General features: G+C 29.1%; 1 protein-coding gene and 1 long non-coding RNA gene across 2 annotated transcripts in view; one reads left to right on the top strand and one right to left on the bottom strand.

Moving 5' to 3' along the window:
- LOC145292160 (integrin alpha-4-like) overlaps nt 1–9,677 on the top strand; it is a 139,783-nt gene extending 130,106 nt beyond the window's left edge. Inside the window, exons 18-20 of the mRNA XM_080138329.1 lie at nt 1,220–1,312; nt 1,458–1,568; nt 8,564–9,677. Coding sequence (XP_079994455.1) covers nt 1,220–1,312; nt 1,458–1,568; nt 8,564–8,752 — 393 coding nt within the window. The 3' untranslated portion in view covers nt 8,753–9,677. The remainder of the gene's footprint in view (nt 1–1,219; nt 1,313–1,457; nt 1,569–8,563) is intronic.
- A 6,835-nt stretch (nt 9,678–16,512) lies between these two features.
- On the bottom strand, nt 16,513–16,747 carry LOC145292162 (uncharacterized). The gene is made up of 2 exons (XR_013869559.1): nt 16,614–16,747; nt 16,513–16,582 (listed from the first exon to the last, which is right to left on the bottom strand). It is a non-coding gene; the product is annotated as an uncharacterized LOC145292162 (long non-coding RNA).
- Nucleotides 16,748–17,002: the final 255 nt, after the last annotated feature.

Here is a 17,002-nt window from a genome sequence, read left to right as displayed (position 1 = left end):
TCATACTTTTTTCTCTTCATACTTTTTTCTCTTCATACTTTTTCTCTTCATACTTTTTTCTCTTCATACTTTTTTCTCTTCATACTTTTTTCTCTTCATACTTTTTTCTCTTCATACTTTTTCTCTTCATACTTTTTCTCTTCATACTTTTTTCTCTTCATACTTTTTTCTCTTCATACTTTTTTCTCTTCATACTTTTTTCTCTTCATACTTTTTTCTCTTCATACTTTTTTCTCTTCATACTTTTTCTCTTCATACTTTTTCTCTTCATACTTTTTCTCTTCATACTTTTTTCTCTTCATACTTTTTTCTCTTCATACTTTTTTCTCTTCATACTTTTTTCTCTTCATACTTTTTTCTCTTCATACTTTTTCTCTTCATACTTTTTCTCTTCATACTTTTTTCTCTTCATACTTTTTCTCTTCATACTTTTTTCTCTTCATACTTTTTTCTCTTCATACTTTTTTCTCTTCATACTTTTTTCTCTTCATACTTTTTTCTCTTCATACTTTTTTCTCTTCATACTTTTTTCTCTTCATACTTTTTTCTCTTCATACTTTTTTCTCTTCATACTTTTTTCTCTTCATACTTTTTTCTCTTCATACTTTTTTCTCTTCATACTTTTTTCTCTTCATACTTTTTTCTCTTCATACTTTTTTCTCTTCATACTTTTTTCTCTTCATACTTTTTTCTCTTCATACTTTTTTCTCTCTTCGTGTTTTTTTTTCTCTTCGTGTTTTTTTTTCTCTTCGTGTTTTTTTTTCTCTTCGTGTTTTTTTTTCTCTTCGTGTTTTTTTTTCTCTTCGTGTTTTTTTTTCTCTTCGTGTTTTTTTTTCTCTTCGTGTTTTTTTTTTCTCTTCGTGTTTTTTTTTCTCTTCGTGTTTTTTTTTCTCTTCGTGTTTTTTTTTCTCTTCGTGTTTTTTTTTCTCTTCGTGTTTTTTTTCTCTTCGTGTTTTTTTTTCTCTTCGTGTTTTTTTTTCTCTTCGTGTTTTTTTTTCTCTTCGTGTTTTTTTTTCTCTTCGTGTTTTTTTTTCTCTTCGTGTTTTTTTTTCTCTTCGTGTTTTTTTTTCTCTTCGTGTTTTTTTTTTTCTGTTTGTGTTTTTTTTTCTGTTTGTGTTTTTTTTTCTGTTTGTGTTTTTCTTTTCTCTTTGTGTTTTTTTTTCTCTTTGTGTTTTTTTTTGTACCTTATTTAATATTTTTTTATTTTTATTTTTCTAAGGATATTAAATTTCTTAAATCAACTGCTGAGCTTACTAGAAAACAAAATCCTCTTTATCTTGATAATAAACCAGATTGGAGTTCAACTGCCGAGGTAAGCCTTTATATATGTAAAAATATATGAAATTGTCACATTTTTTTGAAATTGTTAATATACAAAAAAAAAAAAAAAAATGCTATGATTTTTTTTTTTTTTTCTATTAATGGTTTTTATAACCTTTTTCTTTTTCTCTAATTAGATCATAACAAACTTGCAAACCGAAACGAAACCAGTGAGTTCTTGGGTGATTATTGTAAGCATTTTAGCTGGTCTTATTGTATTAGCTTTGCTAATTCTTATTTTATGGAGGGTAAGTAATTGACCTATTTTTATTTTGTCTCTTTTAATCAAAAAAATTGGTGCTTTATTTCTTTCATGAATAAAATGTTGTCAATGCAGATAACTTCTAAATATCTAGTTTAATTTAATAGATTTACTTTCTTTAATAAAATTGTTCATTTAACGTTTTAAACCTAATGCATTCAAATTTTTTTTTTTTGTCACTGCAATAAAAACTAAATCTTGAACATGTTACTGGGAGTATAATATTCACAATAAGAATAGAATAAAATGATCAAACAAATTGTGATAAAGCAGTAGTTATAAAAAATCTTACAGGGGCCATTCTAAAAGTAATGGCTCCTATTTTTTTATTCCACCCGAATGGATCAAAGGGGATTTCAAATTGCATTGTTATGATGACTGAACTTATGCATTCATGACCTGAAAGTTTCATCTCTGTTGCAGATATTAATGAGGTGAAACTCTAAGAAAGCAACTCCTGTCATAGAAATGTGATAGTGAATTCCTGGCAAAAGTGCAACGAGAATGGTAGAAAAATAAATTCTCTAGCAAAAAAGGTTGCTCATTTTAATAGTACCACTCCTATCTTCATAGCTCTTATACTTTTTAAATTTAAAAAAAAAAAAAAGGGGGGGGGGGGTTACTTTTGAAATGATCCTCATATTTATAGAAAGTTTTGGCTGTTTTATGTATGTTGCTTTAATATGAGAGCCTTTATAATACACTGTAAGTTCAATAGTCATTGTAAACAATATGATTATATTTTATTTTAATTTCTATTTATTTTTTAATTCTTTGAGATGAGGTGTCATAATTTGTGTATTCATTTTTTTTTTTTATTTTGTGGACTGTTATCCTCATCTTTATAGTTATTGTTTCACCATGTTTTGACCAACTCTTGCTCTAGCCTTTGGGGCCCGTGGCGCAGTGGATAGAAGCATTGAGTCTTTACGTTTCCAAGTGAGCATTGTCTGAAGATAGCGGTTTCAATCCTACCGAAAACAGGCCAGGGAATTAGTTGGCCAAAACATGGTGAGATAACAACTATGGAAGGCAGTAATTACTGCGGATACGGTTACAAGACTCAGCATTCCTATCTCGTCCCGGTTAACCACTTGAAGAAGGCCAGAGGATGAGTTGGCCGAAACGTGGTGAAACAACTATATAAAAAAAAAAAAAATGAATACACAAATTGTGATTATACTTATTTTGTGGCTACTTTGTGTAAACGAAAATATTTGTGTGTACATCAGAATTGAGTAGTTTTATTGGTTGAAAGTTGTAAAGTTTCTCTCCGCAGTAACACTAATTTCAATGGTGCACGAGTTTGTTAGTAGGAAAAGTATATTTACTTCCACATTGAGGCATAGCACTTTATTTGTTGTTGATGGCAATCTGCTTGTCATGTAATTGTCATGTTTGTATTGAACATTCTGGAATCGTTTTCCTTTCGCGTCAGTTGAAGGTCATGCATACACATTTTATTTTCTGTTGTGCTGATTAGATCTCAAATTACAGTCCATCCTTTGTGATTGTCATGGTTGCTTTATCTAAACTCCATGTGTGGAACCATGTCGAATTTCATTATTTGTTGTGGTTGAATTCATGGTAAATTGATGACTATTAATATGAGCAGTTTAATTTTATCTGGTATCTGAGTTGCATGGGTTGAACCAGGTATGAGTCAATGGTATGATTAATTATACTTTTCTTAATTTCAATCACCTTATTATCATTAATAGTAGTAGGCTTCTCACACCTGAATATTAAAATAAACTCAACCCTATAATACATATCCTAGTTGGGTGTGATGACCTCGCCCCAACTAGAAAACTATATTATACAGAAAGCAATATAGAGGACCTTTTTGAAAAGGTCAACTCAACAAATATTCTAGCATACCTAAGGAAAGTAAATTTATATAAGAAAATTTAAGGAAATTTAAAGTTACCCAAATATACACATCCATGTATAAATACAACATTTAATTTCTTAGTTCGATTTTATAAAAAATGGGAGGAAAGGCTGACCCCCCCCCCCCCCGTAAAAAATAGTTTAAAAAAAAAAAAAAAAAAAAAAAAAGGACTCCGGCATTAAATGACCACATAGGTTGATATGCCGTAAAACCAATCAATCAATCAATCGATCAACCCTATAATAATATGTCCCCACTTCAAAGAAAAACAAAGTTGTAGTAGTTATAAATATCGAGTTGGATCTATTTAATAATAAAATTGACTTTCCCTTTATATCTAACTAGTCTGGGTGCCCGGCATTGCCTGGGTGTTTGGAGATGTGTGTTGAGCAAAAAAAAAAAAAAAAAGTGGTAAGTAGGCTTGTAGGCTCGAACGCGAAGGCAGAAAATAAGGTGAAAGAAAATCTGACGTCTTCCTAACCCTAACTGCTACTCCATGACGTGGCTGGAAGTTCAGAATGTTAAAATTAGGTAAAGTCAATACAACCGATACAATGACTTGCAAAGATGGCTCGCAAAAAAATCAACCCCTCCTTGTAGAAAACTGCCCAGTTGAGTGTGAAGGAATTAATGTTTTTGACCAATTTTTTGATATTTGCTGTCAGATGTTGAGCTTCAAAATGATATCGATCTTGTGAAAATCCATTGCCTGTTAAAATTTTTAGACAGGCATACATACATACATACATACAGACAGGTAAGATTTATATTATAGAAGTAGTATGATTACTGTTGGGATGGCACCCCTACAGATTCTAAAAATGCACTATTCTTGAACATCACTTCCGGTGACCATGTTCTGCTTTTCAGCAGTTTGAACCAAAGACTCAGAGAGACAGTTTTAACTTTACTTTGTCCTTCAGTTGAGCAAAGTTCCCACTCGACTAACATTGTTTCTGTATTTTCTGTTTAATGTTATTCATTTCACTGTTTCCGAGTCTTGTTCTTTCCAACATTTACACCATAATAGTTCCCCACTTGTCTGGGGACATGCAAAGAAAAATAGAAGAATTAATGTGTGTGTGTGTGTGTGATATTTCTTCATTTAAAAAATATCTTTTTATTCTCTATCTCTAATCCTCTCCTTCTTTATTGCTTTTTCTGACAACTAGAAAAAAAGTACAATTGCGGCATAACATTAAAAATAAAATCACTGTAAATTTTGACACCTACCTCTGACTAGTTCTGTTTCTGTTGGAACCTAAGAAAATTAATATTTGGCAATCATTAAAGATTGTGTCCGTCAAACAAGATGGTTGCCTGATATTGGGTTTTATGTTAAAATGAAAACTGAGTGAAACTTAAATGAAATATAAAACCAACACATTCACCAAAATAACTGAGTGAATTGTTAATAGTTACCAACTATTGTATTTCCTAACATTTCTTTCTTTCAGAGGTTTCAAAAAATGTAATTGAATTTATTGAGATTGTCGGACTGACTTCCTCATCTTGGTTGTTATAGACACAACGTTTTGGCTGTTTTGCCCTCCGGCCTTCATCAGGTGTTTTTGTTTTTTGTATCGAACTGAGGAACCGTTTGTTAGGAGTCTCGAACCCAACCCTTTATTAAAAAAAAAACAAAAAAAAAAACACCTGATGAAGGCCGGAGGGCAAAACGGCCGAAACGTTGTGACGATAACAACCAAGATGAGGAAGTCAGTCCAACAATCTCAATAAATGAAAACACCTCATCTCAAAAATACAGACAATTACCAATGTAATTGAAGTATAAAAATTTTGAAAATATTATTTCATAGGTTTCAAAACTAAATATTTCTTTCACAAGTTTATTTGTAGTAGTCTTGTGTTTATTTACAAAACTATTTAAAAAAATTTAAGTCTGTCAAGTTTCAAAAATTTTAATTGAACTATAAAAATATTTAAAAAAAGAAAGTGTATTAGAAAGAATAAATGCAGCATTATATCTTTTTTACTGGTTTCATATATTGTTTCACTTTCAGTCAGTTTTCGTTTTACATAAAACCTTACATTAAGTAGGCATCTTTCTTCACCAGATCTGTATATCTATAAAAAGTGAGTGTGTGAGGAAACTTCTCAACCTATATACTCAACAAATGTTTGATCTAAAGCCTTGCTATTTGGTACATAGGATATTTAAACATGTGAAAAACTTTTTAATCCATTTTAATTCAGAAAAAATGGCTGCTAAGGGTCAAAATTGAAAAATTAGTATGTGGGGTTGTCAGATTTTTTTTTTTTTTTACTTATAAGAAGTGAACTGTTTAGAAATACATAATACCCGCATACACATGTCTCATTTTCTGTATGAATTAAAATATAATATTTATGCATATTTTATGACCGGGCAAAGCTAGTCAGCCTGCTATTATTTCCTAAATATTTTAAAAGTTGTGCTAATTTTTCTATTTGCTGGTAATTTTAAGTGTGTATCACTTTATTGCAAGTGTCTAAAAATGTATATTTTCGGTAATAAAACAATATTCTAGCTTCATATTTCTATTTATATGAAATAAAGAACATATACAGTCACAATATTAACCAAAAACGAGAACGAATTTCACATTATTTTGTTTAAGTAATAATATTTATTTATCAACATAATTCCCATGCTTCAAAATCTCTTTGAATAGCCTCTTGTCACATGATGTCAATCAGCAGATTGGAGGTGACGTAATAAAACTTCCAAAATCTTCCTCCAAAGTCCATCCTTCGAAAATTGAACACTTCCTTCATAAACTTTCATCTTTATTATTGATCAGAGATGCTCATTTGTATTTATATCTGGAGAACAAGGTTGTCATGTCATCAAATTTTCCGTACTAATGACTTAAGGTAGGATGTTGTAACCTTGGCTGAGTGAGATGGTGCATTGTTGTGTATAAAAATCAATTTGTGGTGATATGTAAATGGACGGTCATCAAGCCATGGTGACCAAAAAATATATGACTGGCTTGTCAGTTTGACACCTTCTGGCATTCAAAATGGTCCAATTAGTTCATCGCAGATTATTCCAGCCCAAAACATGACACCTCCACCTTCCTGTTGATGATAGAATCAATGAGGGGTAGGGAATCCAAAAGGACTCCAAACTTTGGCCCATCCATCTGGTCCATCAAGTGGAAAGAACATTTTCAAAGCTGATTTTCATGTATTTCTGAGCCCAAGCCAAACGTTTTTCCTTATGAGTTTGGTTTAAAACAGGTCTTGCTATGGGCTTAATGCTTCTTTCAATTTCGTTAAGGACACTGCAGTGTGTCTTTCTGGACAAGGAAGGTATTCCAGCCTTGACAAATATAGCGGCACTGTTGCTGCCTGGCTGCTTGATAAGTTGACGGCAAATTTTTCTAACATCACGAGCAGAAACTGACTTGTGTTTTTGTCACTCCTTGGCTTGATGTTTGGATTTTCAACGAATGAAGACAATGTTCTTCGATCTGTTCCAAGCTCCTTGGCTAGATCTACGAGAGAAAAACCTGCAACACTCCTTTTTACTAGCTGTCAATCACCCCTTTCTAGGCATTTTGGAAGATCTGCAATAAAGTGATACACACTTTAAATTACCAGGAAATAGAAAAATTAGCATAATTTTCCAAATATTTGTTCAAATTCCACAAAAATTAGGGAAATAAAACACCTTGTTATACTCTTTGAGTGTATCAAATTTCACTTCTGTGTTTCATAGCAATTTCAAAATTAAGAACATATTGACCTGCAATAAAACGATGCATAGGGTTTATTTTACCCAAGGAAATGCTCCAAAAGAATATATTAGCTTTGAAGTGCCTTGTATAGTGTTTTTCTTTTTTGTTTTGTCTTCTTTTTTGTTTTGTCTTCTTTTTTGTTTTGTCTTCTTTTTTGTTTTGTCTTCTTTTTTTGTTTTGTCTTCTTTTTTTGTTTTGTCTTCTTTTTTTGTTTTGTCTTCTTTTTTTGTTTTGTCTTCTTTTTTTGTTTTGTCTTCTTTTTTGTTTTGTCTTCTTTTTTGTTTTGTCTTTTTTGTTTTGTCTTCTTTTTTGTTTTGTCTTCTTTTTTTGTTTTGTCTTCTTTTTTTGTTTTGTCTTCTTTTTTTGTTTTGTCTTCTTTTTTTGTTTTGTCTTTTTTTGTTTTGTCTTTTTTGTTTTGTCTTCTTTTTTTGTTTTGTCTTCTTTTTTTGTTTTGTCTTCTTTTTTTGTTTTGTCTTCTTTTTTGTTTTGTCTTCTTTTTTGTTTTGCCTTTTTTGTTTTGTCTTCTTTTTTGTTTTGTCTTTTTTGTTTTGTCTTCTTTTTTTGTTTTGTCTTCTTTTTTTGTTTTGTCTTTTTTTGTTTTGTCTTTTTTTGTTTTGTCTTTTTTTGTTTTGTCTTCTTTTTTGTTTTGTCTTCTTTTTTGTTTTGTCTTCTTTTTTTGTTTTGTCTTCTTTTTTTGTTTTGTCTTCTTTTTTGTTTTGCCTTCTTTTTTGTTTTGTCTTCTTTTTTGTTTTGTCTTTTTTGTTTTGTCTTCTTTTTTTGTTTTGTCTTCTTTTTTTGTTTTGCCTTTTTTGTTTTGTCTTCTTTTTTGTTTTGCCTTCTTTTTTGTTTTGTCTTCTTTTTTGTTTTGCCTTCTTTTTTGTTTTGTCTTCTTTTTTGTTTTGTCTTCTTTTTTTGTTTTGTCTTCTTTTGTTTTGTCTTCTTTTGTTTTGTCTTCTTTTTTTGTTTTGTCTTCTTTTTTGTTTTGTCTTCTTTTTTGTTTTGTCTTTTTTGTTTTGTCTTTTTTGTTTTGTCTTCTTTTTTGTTTTGCCTTTTTTGTTTTGCCTTTTTTGTTTTGCCTTTTTTGTTTTGCCTCCTTTTTTGTTTTGCCTTTTTTGTTTTGCCTTTTTTGTTTTGTCTTCTTTTTTGTTTTGTTTTCTTTACTTTTATCTGTATACAGAGAACTCTTCTATAATAGAGGGTTGCCATAGATCAATGTTTCAATCCTGGAGTACAAATTACTAAAAGGATTTTGAGGAGTATATTTTATTTACTTAATATTTTTTTTGAATGAGTGTCCTACAAATTTATTTAAACTATTTTTCTTTTCTATTTTTATCTTAGGTTGGATTCTTCAAGCGTAATAAGGCTGGTGATCGTGATCCATTGACAGAAGATGGAGAACAAGTTGAACAACATGAAAAGGATGTTTTAACAGAATCAAATGGAAAGAAATCTTCACCACTGCCGAGTATAAATGAGGAAAAAGTGGAGTTGAATGAAAACACTGATGTACAAAATGTTGAAGTCTAATTCAGCAAAAAATGATCTGAAATTCATTTATTTTTAATTAGTTTGGTTATGACTGATATTCATAATTGTTATATTAGTCATCAAACTTTGCTCTCATTTGCTTTTTTTATAAATGCAAATTGGTAGAGTGAGAAGGATTGAAATTTAAAAAAAATGTAAATGAGGACATATGTAAATGCATACAATTACCTATTTCATTTTTTTTTTTAATTTTTATTCATTTAATTGCATTTTTTTAAAAATAATTTTTCATGATTGACTGAAAATCTATAAGCAAGTTATAGACTTAGACACTACATTTTAATGTTTTGTTTTTTATGATGTAAGGAAATTATTTCTATTGGATAAAAACTCCAATAGATTGTCTACATAACCAAAGTGTATGAATTTTAATTTTTTTCTAAAATTTTACATTTTTAAGTAAAAATTTTTTTTTTTTTTTTTGCACATTCTTTGTTCCATAATCTAGCATATATCATTTATTCGGAAATTTACTTATATTTAAGTAATTTGAATTTCTCAAAAAGCCATATTGGGTTTATTTTAGTAAATTGTCTAAAATCTTAGTTGTTGTTTGTTAAACGAAGATCTTAGTTAACAATTTACTAAAATGAATATTTTTTTTTTATTGACCATTTTGAAATTTAATCTACTTTTGTGCTTTAGGATATAGTATTTAAATTCTTTTGTAAGAATTTGTGTCCAAGTTTTTAATTTCTTTTGATACCTTTAGTATGTTGTAGAAAGTAGTGTAGCCCAACATTTTGAATCTTTTCAACCTTTATTTGTTCAATTTTTATGATTAAAGTTGCAATGGGTGAAATTTTGCTCACCTTTCCAACATTTTACTTCCTTCTATAACATTTTATTTAAAATGATAAAAAAATGGTTAAAATCAAATATAAAAACTTAAAAAAAAAAAAAATTGGCAACAATAACATAAAAGACAATATGTATAATAATAATAATAATTAATAATATAGACATTGAGTACATATGGAGGATATATATTTATAAAGTCATTCGTCTCTGTGCGCCAGACTAAAATTTCATAGCAAGAATTTGTTAGATAAGGTTAAATTTTAAAACCTTTTGGAGTTAGTTTCTCCAAATCAAAACAAAATCTAGTGGTTCTTCATTATTGTAGCGAAATCCAACAGGCGAAAAATTGAGTTTTCATTCAAAAACGATTACTTACTTTTTTATCAATTTCAACAATAATCAATATTATCTACCTAATTACCATGTCACAATTAGTTATATATTTCTAGAATATTACATAAAACACATGTTTCCATGTGTCATCGAAAAACATTATTTCGCCATGTTTGTTTTGTCACGTGGGACATAAATACAAGGGAAATAACTTAGCTTGAATTGCCTAAATTTTTGAAAGTTTTAAAAAATGGGTTACCTCCCCTGCTGATATGCACCCTCTTCAGTTATGTAAGCTGAAATTGTTAATTTCTTTGAAAACTATTTTCTTTAATAATTAATTTTCTGCCTTATCGCTTTTCGTAATTTTAGGATATTTTAATTTCTGTGAACTGATAATTCAGTAGTTACCATTGATTTTACTTGAAATTTAATATTTTAATTTTCGAATTTCACTACAATAATGAAGAACCAATCTAATTACATTAGAAACAAACTGATTAATATGGCGATATCATTAAAGTACAGAATATTGTAGACAGAGATAGAAAATATTTTGGATCTTAATTCCGAATTTGTATATTGTTAGCTATGGCCAAAATTTTATGTTTTTTTTTTTCCCCCTTCTCTCTCGCCCAATAAAATAAGCCAACGTAATTTTAGCTTTATTATCACTAAATGGCTAAAAAGAAAATCTCATGAAAATTATTTTAAAATGTTGGATTTTGTAAGTACATTTTTTGTGCTAAAAAAAATGAAAATACTATATATTATGTAAAATGAAAAATCAAGCAAATTTTTTTTTTAATTATATGAAAAATTAAATAATTATTCTCTTAATGATTTTATTTTAAAGACTTATTTTAAATCTGAATCATTTGATCAAAGAAAATTTATTTAGAATTAAATTAAAGAAAAACAAAAATACAGAAAAATCTTTGACACCTGTACATACTCATCATGAAAAGAATGTCATATTTCCAAAAATCACTTAAATTTATAGAATAGTTTTTTAAGAAAATCAAATTTTATGATTTTTTAGTGAATAACAAAATATCATAGTCTGTAAGTCTCAATCAATTGGCGTGTTGGTCTTTGAATTTTAGCACATTCTAAAACACATGGTGCCTCCTGTCTCCTTCCTCGCTTTTTCACAAAAGTTGATTTTCTTTTTAAAAAAAAATATTTAATTTATATGATTTTTGGAATATGACATCTTCGTTCCATGACAGGTATAAACATAAAGATTTTTTTTTTTTTTCAATTTAATATTAAATAAGCACCAAAAATTTCCCACCCATACCCTTTCCAATTATGTAAAAATTCCTAATAAAAAAGCGGATGTCTCATGTTTTAAATTTACTCAATCTTACTTTTACATTATATTATTTTTAATTTTTATTTTTGTCGAAAAGAGTTGAAATTACAAAAAAACAATTCATGAAAATAAAATATTTAGTAAATAAATTAAAATGCAAAATTCTTTCTGAATTTGCCCATAACTGGAGAGATGGGAATTGTTGTTTTTTTTCGGTAAACATTCTCATATTAATAATTTATATAATTTTCTATCATTTGTTAGTACCATTTTTTTTCATAATACATGTGTGTGTGATATATATATATATATATATATATATATATATATAATAGACATAAAATATATTTCATTTTATTTTTTTGATAAGTTAATTTAATATCTATTTTGTGAAGTAATAGCTCTAATGCTATTTTACAATTGTTTTTCTTTCAAAGATGAAAATCTTTATCCATTTTAAGTTTTAATATTTTAAGAATTATTCTAACTAACAAGTAATTTTTTAAATTTAATTGTAAATCTTTGGCTTTCTTATTGTAACTGTAACATTTCTCAAGTTGTATTTTTTATATGAATGTGAAAAAAAAAATGACAATCAAACCCCATAATTAAGTCACTTTTTTTAATTGATGTAAATAAAAATGTTTATAATTAAAAATTCTGAATGCTTGTAAATTAAACAAAAACATGACCATTGTTTTACTATGTAACTTTGACAACATTTACTGGTCAAAGAAATAATTGGGGTTATTTTGTAAAAAAAACAAAAAAAAACACCTGTATAAAATTGTATATTTTTATATTACACATTAGCAAAAAATTGGAAAATCTTATTTTTATTTTTTATATCATGCAGTAAATATGCTGTTATGAAACCTTTTTTGTTTGTTTTGGTTTTCAATATTTAAAAAATTATTTCTTTTAAATTTAGAAAACCTAGCAGTAAGTTTTTTTTGGGTTTTTCTTTTCCTACAAATCGGGGTGAGGTGGGGATATTTATCTAAAAGTTTGTGTTTGCAGCATCTCTATTTTCAAGCTGTTTGTGTAAAGAGTTGACTCTAGCCCCCATCCGAGACTGTTGTAGTGATAAGAAGGAAGACCAATGGGTCTGATAATAAAGATTTTCATTCTATAAATGGTAGCTGAATTGTAATATCAATCATCAGAATGCAAACCAAAGGTTCTCACTACTTACGTAAAGAATCTAGAGTACAAAAGGATTTTTATGGTCGATAAATTAAATTTTTTTTAATTTATCAATATTTTAAAATCTAATTTTTTTTCATAACCACAAAAGTTTAACTGCTGTATCATTTAAAAAAAATTTTTTTTTTTTTTAGCACTTAATTCAAAAATTAAATAAATCGCATGTATATGTGGATTACAATAAGCATGATTTAAAAAAAAAAAAAAAATTAAAACCTTTTCTTTTATAGCTTTACTGAACTGAATCTTGCCTTCCATGCAAGGGCAGAGTTAGACACAAGGTTAGTTTTAATGTGAGCGGGGAAATCTACCTTCTTCCAAAAGGGTTACTCTGGATTGGAACAAGAAATTAAAATCGTCTCAGTTTAGAAGAATTTCTCCTTCACTGACCAAGGACAAAAAAGTGAAATGTGGCTATTATTATTTCATCTCCCTAACATATTATGCATACCTGCAGTGGGAAGGAAGTAAATACTCTGATTTGTGGCAGCTATGGCCCCAGAATCATGTGTACTTCTTTAATATACTTTTGTTAATACACTTTTTGCTAATTATAACATTGCCGACCTTCAATTGCATAACAATAATTGTTTTAAACAAGAGACACTCAAAGATAAGGTTGTACGAGATTATCAGTTGGATGAGAAACAATTCTGAGAAGATTGAAAACAACGAAGGGAATAGACAGTGTATGTTCATTTATCTGGCCCTTAAATCACTATAGCATTAAATTTTTAAACTTGTAAAATATATAACTTGCTGAAAATTTCACTAAAATTTCGATTTTTGGTTTATATATATAAAAAAAAAAAAAAAAATGTTTAGGAGTCACCACTTGATGATGGATTTGTATCATAGATGGGGGGGGGGGGGGCGATGTCGTGTCCTAGTGATGTCATATTTCATTTACCTGTATATTTAATTGTATCCTTTGTGTTGTCCTGTCATTTTGAAGAAGTGTATTAGAGGTAGTTAGAACTTTAAAGTTCTATCAAGATACATCGAATTTTAGTAGATTTATTTAAAACTTTCATTTTATCAATTTGGAATCACACGCTTTAATCTCTTATGAAAATATGGACCTGCTTTATAATCTCACTGGCATGAAAGTGCTTGATATTTTTTTTTTTTTTTTTTTTTTTTTTTGAGTGAACACTCCAACAGTTATATATTTCTAGAATCTCAATGTATTATAATAACAATATTTTTTTTCCTTTTTTCCCCCTTTCCCCTTTTCTTTCTTTCTCCGTGCCCCCCCCTCTTTTCTTTTTCTTTATTCACTACCACACATGCTTGCTGTCATTTTGTTAGTCTCTGTTGGACTAGAACAGTAGTTCTCAAACCACCATGGCACATTGATTTGCTGTAAATAGGTTATAGATGGAAAACGGCTTTCATGTCATTATAAATGGAGTAGTTTGTATTAACTACACAGATTATTCCTCGTGTGATATTATTGTTGTTTAAAAAATCAAAAAAGGAGATAAAATGTATAATCATTTGTTGAAATTGAGATTTGGAATTTTCCATATTAATAAGCATCATTAAGTATTAATTTATTTTGTGATAGGTGTACTGCATTGTGGAAAAAAAAAAGCCTGTGAGCCAGTGGATTAGAACAACACAAAATATTCACTAATTATTTAAATTATTTTTACTAATAAATTTTAAAACTTTGAAAGTGTTAATTGAAACAAGGTGAAACAAGTGGGGTGTGTGTGTATACATTATAATAATGAAAAAATATTGGATTTCAAGTGAAACTAATGGTACATATATAATTATCAGTTCTCAAATAGTACCATATCCAAAAATTATGACAAACAATAAAATAGAAAAATAATGAAAAAAATTTGTAAAATGAGGCGAAATCACCGTTATTCTTAAGTTGACAGGGGAGATAATTAAGTTCTGTTGCTTACGTTATGTAATGAGCGTAACTTAAAATATTGGACAAATTTTATTCCTTATCTCAATTTTATCAAACTGTTTTTCATTAACAAGTATTTTCTTACCTTATCATTTTCCATAATTTTTGGATATGTTACTATTTGCAACATGAGAATCATGTAGGTACCATTTGTTTTACTTGAAATTCAATATTTTTTCATTATGATATAGAAGCACCAACTTGCATTTATTGTGTAAATTGAATTTCTCAGTCCTCTTTTGCTACTAGTCTCAATTGTTTTTGCATTCTGAAAACCATCTGAGGAATTTAAATTGATATTTGATTTTGTGCCTGTCTACAGGAAAAATGTAGAACCTAGATGAACAGACAAAATCTATATGCTAGCAGACCCATGCTCTTATGTTGACTAGGGCGATACGAGTAACATTGAATTATTTGCTTTTCATGGTTGTCCAGCATATGCACAGAGCCCACAATAAAACAGCAAGCAGAAAGAAAAAAACAAAACTGTATAAAATTAACAAATTGCATAATCTTATGTAATCAGCTAAATACAATTTCTAGTAATTGTTTTGAAATGCTTGCTTGTAATTAAAGTATAGATAATTGAAAGTCTAATGTACATAGGTGTGTGTATAAAAACTAAGGTCATGTACACTCCCGCTCCTGGTGATCTGTATGTGGAACCTAATATCTTTGTCTATGAAAAGCACCTTAGTCGTAAAAAAAATTTGTCTACCTTGGTAGTACCTTATCAAATGATAGCACTCTTGATGCAGAAATAAGACAAAATCAGCAATGCATCAGGCACATTTGGTAGGTTACTAGATAGTCTGGTCTGATGGTGATCTAACTTTGACAACTAAAATGTCAGTATATTAAACGTGTGTAGTGCCATCCCTACTCTATGCTTCTGAAACATGGACCTTGTACGTGTCACAGGTAGAACTGCTTGAGGTTTCATTAGTACTGCCTTATACACATTCTTGGTTTAAAGTGGGATAGTTTTGTCCGATACATATGTCTTGAATAAGGCCAAAACAAACAGTATTGCTACCATTGTTATTAAGAACCAGATGCATTAGGCAGGTCCTTTTGTCCGGCTTGATGACTATCTACTTCCAAAGCAGTTGTTTTATGGTGAGCTCCTTCTTGGCAAAAGACCCCAGCATAAGCCGTAATAGCATCAAGGAGAGTTTTATAAGCTTTCATGTTCCTGTTGGGAGTACCTAGTGTATGATCGCTAGCAGTGGAGGCATTGATATACAGGGTCGCAGAACACTTTGAAGCAGCTAAGATAGACCTAGCGAAGCTAAAGAGAGCATGTAAGAAATGTCAAACGTTGCTGCCCAATCATGGAGATCTTTGGAGCTGTGAGATGTGTAGCCAGGTTCTGTTCTCTAAGGCCGGTCTTGTTAATCACATGAAAGTGCACGATGATACGGATTCCTTGCTGTTAATTTCTTCCAAACTTGAAGAATTTTAAATTAATAAAATACTAGCTGAAATACCTAACTCTGTCGAGTTTGTCAATTTTTCTATTCCACATGTTGTCAACTTAACTTTAATAAAAACAATTACCTTCATTTTTTTTATTTTTTTAGTTTATTTATAAATTATCACTAAAAGAATTAACATTTATTCATAATTCAAGCTTTTGTTCATTTAAGATATAGAAACTTATTTAACTTAAATTGTTTAATTTTTTTTTCATTGCTACAAATTTTCAAATTTGAAATACTAACTCCAATTCAAAAATTTTATCAATCGCACATACATACTTTTTTTAATATAATAACAGACAAAAAATACTTAATATAAATTGCAAATTTGGCAACTGTTTAGAGTAGCACTCAATCCACTACTTGTCTTGTAACTGCTTATTCATTTTATTAGTTTTTCTGAACCTCAAGTCTACATTAAACAATCAATCAACATTTCTGTTGATTTGTTTGCAATACATGCTATCTTTATTTGCCTTCCCAAGAGGGCAAAATTAGACGGTCTGTTTTTAGTGGAAAAATGTACATTCCACCATCTTAAAGATGAATTCTAGATGAGAACAAAAATGCCTTTATAGGCACTTTTTGAAACCCTTTATGTGCCGAGCAACAAACCCGTTTCCCTTTTATAGTCACTCCCTAAAAAATGTTAAGATTTTGCGTGATGTTTGTTTATAAAAAAAAAAAAAAAAATCATTGGACAAGAACCATTTCTTCAGAACTCATCCTTACTGTGCCTTTTAGTTAGAATGCCACATTCTACTGTGCCTTTTAGTTAGAATGCCACATTCTTCTACATTCCTAGCTTGGGGTTAAAGTAGTTCACTTGTCTTTTAATGATATAAGATAAACAAACAAAATGGTATTTATACGTGGGTCCTGTCTTCAGTTATTGTAAATTTAAAAAAGTTCTTTTTTATAACTCCTCCAAATACTGCCTAACTATGCTATTGTTTAATATTGTTTTTCCTCTTACGAGTCGTGACTTAAAAAAAAAATGTAAAAAAGGAAAACATTTTTTTAGATTTGCACCAATGATTTATTTTTTATATTACATAATTTATTTTGGATACGTCTCATCTCCATTTTATTCTGACACATCTCATTCTATACATAAATGTTTTTTGTTCTCTTAATGGTGATTCTTTTGTATTTAA

The sequence above is a fragment of the Euprymna scolopes genome, chromosome 13 (assembly GCF_053919585.1).
Source record: "Euprymna scolopes isolate OS-2025 chromosome 13, ASM5391958v1, whole genome shotgun sequence".
Classification (NCBI taxonomy): domain Eukaryota; kingdom Metazoa; phylum Mollusca; class Cephalopoda; order Sepiida; family Sepiolidae; genus Euprymna; species Euprymna scolopes.
Note: the sequence above shows the minus strand (reverse complement) of the source record. Positions and strands in the feature narration are given on the sequence as shown.